General features: G+C 41.3%; 1 protein-coding gene across 1 annotated transcript in view; it reads left to right on the forward strand.

Annotated features, from left to right (window-relative positions):
- The window catches only part of lhfpl4a (LHFPL tetraspan subfamily member 4a), a 240,592-nt gene extending 228,072 nt beyond the window's left edge, over window positions 1-12,520 (forward strand). The window contains exons 4-5 of the mRNA XM_048548043.1: window positions 8,539-8,638; window positions 11,437-12,520. Coding sequence (XP_048404000.1) covers window positions 8,539-8,638; window positions 11,437-11,444 — 108 coding nt within the window. The 3' untranslated portion in view covers window positions 11,445-12,520. The remainder of the gene's footprint in view (window positions 1-8,538; window positions 8,639-11,436) is intronic.

Raw genomic sequence — 12,520 nt, forward strand, 5'->3', positions numbered from 1 at the left:
AATGTAAATAGATACTATCCCTCAGTATCTTCTCCAGCAGCTTCTCCACCACTGACGTCTGGCTCACCAGTCTATAATTACCTGAATTATCCCTGCTAACCTTCTTAAACAAGAGGACAAAATTAGCAATTCTCCAGTCCTCCAGGACCGCACCCGTGCTCAAGAATGCTGCAAATTTATCTGTTAAGGCCCCAGCTGTTTCCTCTCTTGCTTCCCTCAGTAACCTGGGATAGATCCCATCTGGACCAGGGAACTTGTCCACCCTAATGCCTTTTAGAATACCCAACACTTTCTCCCCTCCTTTTGCCGTCTTGACCAAGAGTAATCAAACATCTATCCCTAATATCAACATCCATCATGTCCCTCTCCTCAGTGAATACAGATGCAAAGTACTCATTAAGAATCTCAGTCATTTTCTCTGACTCCTTGCATAACTTCCCTCCTTTTCCTTGAGTGGGCCATCCCTTTTTCTAGTTACGCTCTTGCTATTCTATAAGGAATTCAACATCTCTGTACAGATATGCAAGAAGGCGGCAAACAATACTTCATGGCACAATTCAAAATTGTGTGCCTAATAACCCACCATGAGGAAAGGGTACAGAAATTGAGACTTCTCAGCCTTTAAAAGGAGAGGTTATTGTGTATCAAAGAGCTGTGCAAAATGGTAAATAGTGTAGACAATATAAATCTGGAACATTACTCAAGTTAAATTGCAACCGGAAGACAAGAGATCAAAGTTAAACTGGTCAGATCCAAATTCGGGTCACTTCAGACATCTTTTCCACAGTCAATAATTAACTCCAAGGATGGAATCCACTATGGGAAATCCTGGAGTTGCTGAATAAATTGTTGGCAGCTGTGATTGAGACAAACCATGTTTGTTCTCGATGGATCAGCCAGAAGTTCACTCTCATCTGTTTCCAATTTGTCACTGGAAATCCTTTGGAAAACCTATTAACATAAAGAACAGTGCCAGAATGGATATGTGAGGCCAATACCAATTGTACAAGCAATTAGAAAACAGTAAATCGGTAAGACAAAGATAGAGGAAGAGCTGAGGTCCAATTAATTCGTTGACCTTGCAATTTTCTTCAAGGACTTATCAAAATCTGTGGAAGAGGCACTTATTCTGTTAAGACCACAAGAAATATGAGCAGAAATAAGCCATATAATAAAATCATTGCTGATTATGGCCTTCTCTCTATTGTCATCCTTCTAAACTTCAGTAAGTATTGATCCAAACTGCTCAATCTTGCCCCAAAACATAATCTCTTCATCCCTGGAGGCAGCCTAGTGAGCCTCCTGTGAGCTATTTAGAATGAAAGTACATCCCTCCTTATGTAAGGAGTCCAAAATTTTACAAAGAGTTCTCCAGGTGCAGTCTTACCACTGCATCATTCAATTGTGCTAAGAATTCCCTACTTTTTATACACTTTATGATTAAAAGCATTCATGAATTTTCCAAATTACCTGCTAACTGTAGTTCATTTACAAGAACACCCAGATCCCTCTACACTGCAGCATTCTTCAATCCTTTCTGCAGTACTCTGCTATTCTCTTCTTCCTGTCAAAGTGGCTAATCTCTTATTTTCCTCTACCTGCCAGTTTTTACCATCTGCTTTTCCAGACTCTTTGTATCGTCCTTAAAGTTTGAACTGCAGAGAGTATTGGTAAGACCCGGAGTATTATGTGTAGTTTTGCTTTCCTTACTGGAGGAGCATGTTCTGGGCATTGATTGAATACCTAGGTTTACCCGACTGATACCTGGGATAACAGGACTGACGTCTAGGAAGAGATTGTATTAGTTAGGAGTATATTCACTAGAGGTTAGAGGAATGCGGGGGGGATGTCATAGAAACTTATAAAATTCTAACAGGATTGGAACGGTAGATGTAAGAAGGGTATTCTCATTGACTAGGGAATCAAGAATGACGGATCACAGTTTAAGGATAAGGGCTAGGCCTTTTACATCAGAGATGAGGAGAAATTTCTTTATCCACAGAGTGGTGAGCCCGTGGATTCTCTGCCACAGGAAACTACTGAGACCAAAACATTGAACACTTTAAAATAAAATGTATATATAGTTCTCAGGACTAAATGGATCAAAGGATAAACCAGAAGCAGGACGGTCAGCCATGTTCATGTAGTATGGCAGAGCAGGCTCGAAGGGCTGAATGACTTACTCCTACTTGTACATTTTATGTTTCTGTAAGATAATTTGGCTACAAACATCTATCCCTTCATTCAAGACATTAAGATGGCCTTCTATTCAATCAAAAGAATAGACCACTTCTTAATAGGTGGCTCCTCAGTGACATCCAGCATTCCAAATGCTAACCCTTCCCCATTTTCCCACCATCCCAGTGAAACACCACACTACTCTACAGGCCTCTAAGATCCCCCTCTAAATAACTGAGCCAAATAATCGAAATGGACCCAGATAGAGATGGTGGTTTTACAAGTTACCAATACCATCATCGCCATGCCAGAAAAAAAAACTTTAAATGTTCATACAGAGTACAGCAATTTGCATTGTACAGGGAACTGGAATTCTTTATCTTAGAATGTTTGTCCTAGCCTACTGTTTATGATGCTGGGAAATGAGGCCAATAGTTGTGCATTCAAATCACAATAATGCTAATTTGCTTTTCCATCTAAAAATTATTATGAAAACTATTGTATTTTTCTGATATACAATTGGAACACTAATTTCCGTGATGGAAGGTATTTGCCCCACGTGACCCCAATCCCACACAATGTGATTGTCCCTTAATTACCTGTGAATCCACGTAAATGCTGCGTGTTATTCCACCAGCAAATGACAAACTTACAAAAGGACAGTAGATGGGGCAAGGAGTGCACACAATAGCCACAAATCATACTCATGATGAATGTGCTGAAAACTTAGGTACTTTAATTCTCATAACCAATTTTAGATAAAATTAGTAGCTTGCATTTAACTGATGCTAAAAGGATTAATCTGGGAAACAATCAAATACTAGTGAAAGGAAGCAAAGAATAACTCTTTTTCTTCATGATGCTAAGTATAAACAGAAATTCAGGCAGGTATAAATGATTATATGTCAATCTGAATGAAAGGTACTTTATAGAATTCTTTAGTTGTCAAACTTACATTGTTTACTCATGAAGTAACTGCCAGAGGCCAGTATCCTGTCACCAAGTCACCCTTTATTTACATGTCCACAGTGCATTGGCTGTGGTCAGCCAGCCTGGAGTCAATCCCTGAACTGACAAGATTGTGAATCCTCCACTGGGCATTTTCTTTAAGTGGGGATATCTAATTTTAAATAGGATAATTTATTCTAAACAAAAGCCAACCTGAATGCAACTCGGCAAAGTGGAAGCAACCAATTCTAATGTGGTTAGGTGATTTTTAAATGGTCCAACAAGGTGAAAACAAGGAAACCTCTTCTGAATAAGTAGAACCCAACTGTAACAAAGTCTAAAATCTGGTTTTGTACGGATGGAATTTAAGGATTTGGATTGTTCATCAAAACATTGGATAAGCTGGAATTGGGCTCTGCTGGAAGCTGGAAGAAATCTTGAGAATGGGAATATTTTCAGGTAGTAATTAGGAGAAATAACGCTAACCGTAGAAGTGTGGTAGATCAGAATATGTTCATGGTTGAAACAATTGTTCAAATGTAGCTCAAATTGTTTAAATATTATAAGAGCTTAGGAAATAGGAGCAAAGCTGAAGATGACCCACTTATTTGCACTTTTTCTTTTTCGTCTGTTAAGCAGTCCTCAATGTGTTCTGGAGAAGCTTAGCATGTCTGGCAACATCTATGATGAGAGAAACAGAATTAATGTTGAGTTCAATATGACTGTTCTTCAGAAACATAATCAAATTCTGCTCTCTCGTATCAACAACTGCTAATAGTATTACATTAGCAATTTGCCAGTCCTCTGGCACCACTTCTATACTTGGACAAGTTGAGTGAGTGGGTAATTGCTTTCAGATGCAATATAATGTTGATAAAGGTGAGGTTATCTACTTTGGCTACAAAGATAGGAAGGCTGATTATTATTTGAATGGCTGTGAATTGAGAGAAGACAACGTATTTGACTTGGATGCCCTTGTGCTTGATTTGCTGAAATTAAGCTCGCAGTTGCAGCAGGCAGTGAAGAAGGTAAACTGTACATTGGCCTTCATAGCAAAAGGATTTGAGTACAGGAGAAAGGGTGTCTTGCTGCAATTATACAGGGCACTGGTGAGGCCACATCGGGAATAATGTGTGTAGTTTTGGTCTCCGTGTCTGAGAAAGGAATTCTTTGTTATTTAGAGAGAGTGCAGCAAAGGTTTACCAAATTGATTCAAATAAACCAAAGAACTGCAGATGCTGGAAATCAGAAACAGAGACAGAAATTGCTGGAAAAACTGGCAGCATCTGTGAAAAGAAGGTAGAGTTAATGTTTCAGATCCAGTGACATTTCTTTGTAACTGATTTTGGCTGGGAAAAGGTTCATAAATCTGCTAAAGAAAGGTTGGGAGGAGGGCTGAAGGAGTAAATGCTAAATAGAGATGGAGTCCAGACAGAGATCCCAGTTAGCAGGTATTCATTCCCCCAGGCTGACTATTACACATTTCATATTAAATAGATTCATGGGACTGACATATCAGGAGAGATTAATTGGGTTAGGGTTGTATTCAATGGAGTTTAGAGGAATGGAGGTGAGGGGGAAATCTCCTAGAAACCTTTGAAATTCTTACAGGACGAGACAGGTTAAATGCAGGAAGGATGTTCCTGATGGTAGGAGAGTCAAGAACCAAGGAAGTAATTCAAGAATGTGGGTGGAGAGGAAGAGATATTTCTTCACTCAGAGTGCTAAACTTGCGGAATTCATTCCCACAGGAAGTGATCGAGCCCAAAACGTTGTGTTTTCAAATTTAAAAAGAAGTAGATATAATGTTGTGGCGGAAGTGTTCAAAGGGTATGGAGGAAAGGCATGATCACATTGAATGGTGGAGCAGACTTGAGGGGTTGAATGCCTACTCCTATCTTCAATTCTTCTATGTTTCCAGATGAGCACTAAAAGATGATGGCAAGTTCCTCTGCAATTTCCACCCTTCCCTTCTCAGTATCTTTGGATGCACCTGATCTGATTCTGGCGTCGAATTGACTTTAAATACAGCCAGGCTAATACCGTACAACTTTTATCCCATTCGGTGTCCTAACTAACTCTTCTTTCTCTATTACTTTGGCAGTATCATCTCCCTTAGCTAAGACGAATGCAGAATATCCTTTCAGAATGAATAGCAAATATGCAACTACCCTTTCTATTTCAGTTTCTCACGGGTTCCTTTCTTTGTTTTTGCAATTGATATGCCTGTGGAAGATCTTCCAATTTCTTTCTATGCTAGCAGCCAGACACTTATGTAAACGTGACAGCACTGGTTCGGAATTAAACCCTGTTTTTAAAGTTATGTGTACCTTTGGTGACTTTCTTTTGAATATTCAATACCTGTGCAGTGAGGTGGCAGCTGGGTGGATGCACCTGGGAAACCCTTGGGCCTGATATAAAGGTCACAAACAAAAACAGAAATTGCTGGAAAAAGCGCAGCATGTCCGGCAGCATCTGTGGAGAGAAATCAGAGTTTACGTTTCGGGTTCAGAACTGAGGTCTGGCAAACACCTGGTCAAACACCAGAGTGACAGTGAAATTAACAAGGAAATTAACAGTGAAATTAACGACGGTGGACAAGAATTTAAAAAATGTAACGGAAATTCTGTCGGAGATGTAAACGTCAACTCCCTTGTTACATTGTTAGGGTGAGTACACAAACACTGCCGCTGCTATTGCAGAGACAGTAGGAAATGCAGATGCTGGAGAATCTGAGATAACAAGGTGTAGAGCTGGATGAACGCAGCAGGCCAAGCAGTGGAGCAGGAAAGCTGACGTTTCGAGTCCGGACCCTTCTTCAGAAATGACTGTTGCTGTTTTGTTTTGGGATCGCCTCCTCAGTGATCTTATTCGTGCATTCTGCTTGCTGTTCCTGATGCGGGGACGGCGGGGAGGAGCTCTGAGTTTGTTACTCTGGACGTGGATGCGCTTCTGGCTCCTGGAGGAAATGTTGGAGATTCCTGGCGCGCCGAATAAGTCAATATTTGCCGAGGTGGGTGTCTGGAGGAGGGGAGGGCTACGGGACTCCGCGATCGTCAGAGCGGCCAAGAAACAGCGCACGGAAGGAAGTGACCTCTGCTGGCAGCGAGTATATAAGAGCAGGCGCTGTGCTACTGTATCTGTCTCTGGGGCTACCCGTTCATCATGGTCCCTGGTTGCTCTTGGCGTCTTGCAGTGCTCTGCTTCGGCTTGGTCCTGCTCTGGGTGTCTGAGGCAGCGGTCTATCACGGCCTGGGTAAGCAACGAAAGAGAGAGTTTTCTCTCTCTGTCTCAGCTGCAGCCGGGTGCATCAGGACGGTAACAAAAACGCTGCAGAGAAACTCAGCTTCTGTGGAGAGAGAAACAATGTTTCCAGTGCAGTGACCCTTCTGCAGAAGTGAGGAGAGAGAGCATTGGGTTCGCTTGGGTCTGCACGAATCATTTGAGTAGAAATAATTTACAAGGTGCTGAATCAGAAAAGTGGGAAGAATCTGTCAAGTTTTCGAAGGGTCGCGATTTACTTCGTTGTAGCGGGGAAGCAGAATGTTAAGCCGCCGGGTGGCTCAGTGTTGATCTTGTAGATTTGACACCTCCTGCTAAATGTTGCGGATGCTGGAGATCTGAACTTTTAGTAAAACTGCTGGCGAAGCTAAGCAGGTGTGGCACCATCTGTGGAGATCGAAAGTTTTTTTTTTAAGAATTGGTATTGACGAGTTAAACCAGACTCGAAGCGTTAAGTCTTTCTCTCTCCACAGATGCTGCAAGGCTTATTTCCCAGCGTTTTCTGTCTTTTTTAAAGTTGGAGAGCTTTTCTATTATCTTGGTTCGGGCTCCCACTAAACTTGCAGGAAATGGGGCTTGTTACATATGAAGGTTTGTTTTAAGCAAATACAACTTCAGGGTGTTCTGAACAACAGTCGTACCTGACTCAAAATGTTAACTCTATCTCTACCCCCCCCCCCACCCCCCCACCACAAATGCTGCCAGACCTGGTGAATCCCGGCAGTAATTTCCGTTTTTATTACACAACAGTGTGCTTAGAGAACTATCATACACAGCTAACAAAAATGTCTACAATTTAGTCAAGATTAATACTCGGTGCGGGTACTTTGGAAAGGAAGACTATTGTAAGTGTTAATTTTTAAAATTCTAAATTGGGTCAAACACTGAAATTCTATCTGAAAAGCGGATGCTGTAAATCAGGAACAAAAACAGTAGTTGCTGGAAAAGCTCAACAGGTCTGGCAGATTCTGTGAAGGAAAAACAGTTAATGTTTCGGGTCCGGTCACCCTTCCTCAGAATTGATCTCCTGTCGTCAGTTGACAAGTTAAGAGTGTATCTGAAACAGTGACCCGATGTTTTTCTCTAGCATTTTTGTTTTTATGTTTCAGGTTTGTGATTTGTAAATTTTCCAGGGCTGTTTCTTCCCACTCTGTAGAATGGCGTATGTTGGAATAAAAAAAATGTGCGGGCACACTTGGTTTGGTTCCGATCAGACACACCAGCAGGTTTAGTGTGGGGCTGAACGGGACATGATGAAAACCCAACAAACGAGCGCAAACTGCAACTCGCGCGAGTGATTCTTACGTGCCTGAGATTGCTCTATTTTTAATGTCCTGACACTCCATGGCCAGTAATACTTTAACCCGCTGGGCAAGAGGTCGGTGCACTACGTGGAACCATTCATTTCATGCCGATGCCAACGCCCAATATTCGAGATCAATGTTTTATACAGCTTAGAGGCATCCAACTTCCACATAACGATGGGCGTCGCTATGAAAAAATATTATTACAGGAGGTTACGTTTTTTCTTTCGTGGCGAAGGTGGGAAAGGGGATGGGGATTGTGATAAATAGCACGGCCTTAGAAGCAAGTGTTCTCTCACATAGTTGAAACCGTTCCCAAGTTCACTAATACAATCGCATTACAACTCAATGTTCGTTCAAATCCTTCGAATGTGCAAGTTAAAATCTTGAACGCGTGATATTTGAACTCCATCCCTCGCTAACTTTCCCCCTATTGTGAGCCAACACAGCCTGAGCACAGCAGCATTACTTCAGCGCTAGTATGAGAGGAAGATAACAAGGTGTGGAGCTGGATGAACACAGCAAGCCAGGCAGCATCAGGGGAGCAGGAAAGCTGACGTTTCGGGTCTGAAGAAGGGTCCCGACCCGAAATGTCAGTTTTCCTGCTCCTTTGGTGCTGCCTGGCTTGCTGTGTTCATCCAGCTCTACACCTCGTTATCTGACTCCAGCATCGGCAGTTCTTGCTTTCCTCTCATTACTAGAGATAGTAAGTTTGAGGGATGCTATCAAACATCTGTGCTGATACAGTCTTGACTGTACTTATCGAACGCGATCAAACGAGGTGGATTGACGAAACACTTGTATTGTCAATATGTTCTACTTGCAGGAAAATGCAAATACAAAGATAAGATTTTCAAACCTGGTCAAAAGTTTCAAAGAGGCTGCGACAAGTGCTACTGTGTGGAGGGAGGTTACTACTGTGTCACGTGAGTATGACCTTTGGATAGCTGTCAACTGTTGACCATTCTTTGCTTGTTCCATTTTCAAACATGCCAGCTGCTTCTTGCTTAAAAGCGTTATGGTGCTTAAGCTGTAATTTAAGTTTCTTTTCTCTAATTTGATTTTCCTATATGACAAAGTTCTACAAATTGTCCTATTGTTAGCCACATTCAGAGCTTGCAGATATATCTTGTATTGCAATTACACTACAATTGCAGTGCAGGTTTAAGCTGGTTATTATCAAGCTTAAATTTCACTTCATAGAATCCAAACAGTGTGGAGACAGGCAATTTGGCCCATCAAATCCATACTGGGTGTCCAAACAGCATCCTACCAAGTCACACCCTATCCCTGTAACCCTATATTTCCAAGGCTAATCCACATGGACTGCACATTTTTGGACTATGGACTATGGAAACTGAAACACCTAGACAAAGCCCATGCAGAAACAGGGAGGATGTGCAAACAGAAGTCACCTAAGGGTGGGATCAAACCTGGGCTGCGAGGCAGCAGTGTTAACCACTAAGTCACTATGCTGCTCCTGTCACTTTATATCTCAAACGGGGCTTGTTAACACAGACATTAAGTAGTAAACCGGAACTGGAATTTGGACAGTTTTTTAAAGCAATACAAAACGACCATGAAGTTGTTTGTTGTAAAACCCCAATACTCTTTTAGGAGCGAAACCCACTTTTGTTTTTGTTGGCTCTCGTCCCACGAAAGGTCATTAAAGGTCTGAACCACTAACCTTTTCTCTGCACAAATACTACATGACCTGAATTCTTCCAGCCCTATTTTGTTCTTACTGCAGAGACTGGAAATCTGAACTATTTTGCTTACTGTAACTGACTCCTATCTGCAGCCAGTATATATAATTAATGACAGCTTGTCAGCATTCTTCATGGGCAACAAGGATTGGGCAGTAAATACTGTCCAAGCCAGTGATGCCTTTTAACTCCAGAAAGGTTTTTAAATATTCAAAGTAGCCTCGAAGAGTAGGCAGTGAGAAGTCTGTGTTTCTCTCTCTCTCCAAATGGAGGCCTGACAATCTTTACAGAATTCACAGAATCACAACAGTGTAGAGTGGAGTTCCACAGGGCTCTGTCCTTGGGCCTCTACTGTTTGTAATTTTTATTAATGACTTGGACGAGGGGATTGAAGGATGGGTCAGCAAGTTTGCAGACGACACAAAGGTCGGAGGTGTCATTGACAGTGTAGAGGGCTGTTGTAGGCTGCAGCGGAACATTGACAGGATGCAAAGATGGGCTGAGAGGTGGCAGATGGAGTTCAACCTGGATAAATGCGAGGTGATGCATTTTGGAAGGTCGAATTTGAAAGCTGAGTACAGGATTAAGGATAGGATTCTTGGCAGTGTGGAGGAACAGAGGGATCTTGGTGTGCAGATACATAGATCCCTTAAAATGGCCACCCAAGTGGACAGGGTTGTTAAGAAAGCATATGGTGTTTTGGCTTTCATTAACAGGTGGATTGAGTTTAAGAGTCGTGAGATCTTGTTGCAGCTCTATAAAACTTTGGTTAGACCGCACTTGGAATACTGCGTCCGGTTCTGGGCGCCCTATTATAGGAAAGATGTGGATGCTTTGGAGAGGGTTCAGAGGAGGTTTACCAGGATGCTGCCTGGACTGGAGGGCTTATCTTATGAAGAGAGGTTGACTGAGCTCGGTCTCTTTTCATTGGAGAAAAGGAGGAGGAGAGGGGACCTAATTGAGGTATACAAGATAATGAGAGGCATAGATAGAGTTGATAGCCAGAGACTATTTCCCAGGGCAGAAATGGCTAGCACGAGGGGTCATAGTTTTAAGCTAGTTGGTGAAAAGTATAGAGGGGATGTCAGAGGCAGGTTCTTTACGCAGAGAGTTGTGAGAGCATGGAATGCGTTGCCAGCAGCAGTTGTGGAAGCAAGGTCATTGGGGTCATTTAAGAGACTGCTGGACATGTATATGGTCACAGAAATTTGAGGGTGCATACATGAGGATCAATGGTCGGCACAACATTGTGGGCTGAAGGGCCTGTTCTGTGCTGTACTGTTCTATGTTCTATGTTCTAAATAGGTTCTTCAGTCTAACGAGCCCACACTGACTCTTCAGAACAGCCCATTCAGACCCAGACCCAGACCCATCCCCCGTAACCCAACTAATCTACACATCCGTGAACACTACGGGAAATTTAGCATGGCCAGCCCACCCAGCCTGCACACCTTTGGACTGTGGGAGGAAATCAGAGCACCCGAAGAAAACCCACACAGACGTGGGGAGAATGTGCAAACCGCACACTGTTGCCCAAGTGTGGAATCGAATCTGGGTTCCTGGTGCTGTGAGGCAACATTGCTAACCACTGTGCCACCCCTACTTTAGCAGTACTAATATTTGTATTCTTGACATTTTATTTGCCCCAGTACATAAGTTCAAACAGGAAGAAACACTGTTTAGGACTGCTTAAATGTAAAAGCCAACTATTGAAAAGATTGACAAAAATTTGCTTTGCACAATTGACTTCAAGACCAAAATCATAACAGTTGATGCCTGCCATAAATTCTTTTTCATTCCCACTCATAACCAGTTTTGGTTAAATCAGATCATGCAAAGCTAGTCTGTTGTTAAGATAGAATTAATCAGTTTACTTTCAATCACTTTTGGTTTAATGACATTTTCAAACATCAAGCAATTGTCTCGAGTCCTTTGCCTAGCTATTGATTTATTGGTCCTTGGGTTATGCGGTTCGAGGATTCATTTGAACTGTTTGTTTGTTTTAATCTCTTATGCAGACCAATGAGACCAACGTCATGGCCTAAGAAATGTAAGCCTATATATATGGATTGTGGTTACCGGATTGTGTATCGCTCTGATCCAGAAAAAGATTGCCATGCATACAGCTGGGTTGGCTGAACCTAGTCACTTCACAGGAAGATTCTTAATCTCTTCTTCATCCTTGATGCACTAGCTTTTTTTAAAAAAAATGAAAGAGAAAGTTGTTTCTTGAATTAAGCTAAAAATCTTTGATACTCATATGTTGACGAGCACAATAGTGACTGCATTGTACAGCTGATATTAAGATGAATATTCAAATGTTATTTTTATAGACATCTGGAAACAGACCATGTAGTTCTGATTAGTTCTTTTGACTATGCCTGAATTTCATTTGCCTCTAGAAAGAAGCTAGGTTTAACTAACTGAAGTCTCCAAGTTAGTTTACAAAAATGAATGCTTTGATGAGCCAAAGACGTTATAATAATTTTGAACCTTTGACCATAATATATCACAATAAACACAACTCCACCAAATGTCCCTGGGATTGGCACAAGGATATCTTACAACTTTGGTGATAATTAACAAATTTATTGGATGAAACAATGCAAAATGTGAAAGTTGGTCCATATAATCATGGAGTTTCTCAGTCCACATACAGCGGAGTCTCCTTCATAATGTAATATCATGGTTGATTTGTAGGAGGTTATTTTAAGTATTGAAATAACCCTTTTCAAGAAATCCCTTTTTACATTAGGGGAATAATGCCTTCTGCCGAACAAAGATAATTCAACAATCATGGCATGTTGGTAGGTCTAATTTGGTTTAAAAATTTTAAATTGAATCCTAAAACATTTCAAAACAACAAAAAGAAAACCTTCATTCGAGGCTTTCAGATCACAAACAAAATTTACTTGGGTTTCAATGTTTCCAGTGATCAGACATTTCTTGACTGTTTTATTCCTTAAAAAGACTTGTTATATATTGCAGTCTGTCTTATATCCATGTATTTATACCATTTATCTGTTTGGATACTGTGACAAGCTCCTAAATAGGGAGCGAAACTTAGTAAAGTATTTAATAAAGGAATTATTTTTTAATAAA

Source organism: Stegostoma tigrinum, chromosome 11, assembly GCF_030684315.1.
Source record: "Stegostoma tigrinum isolate sSteTig4 chromosome 11, sSteTig4.hap1, whole genome shotgun sequence".
Classification (NCBI taxonomy): domain Eukaryota; kingdom Metazoa; phylum Chordata; class Chondrichthyes; order Orectolobiformes; family Stegostomatidae; genus Stegostoma; species Stegostoma tigrinum.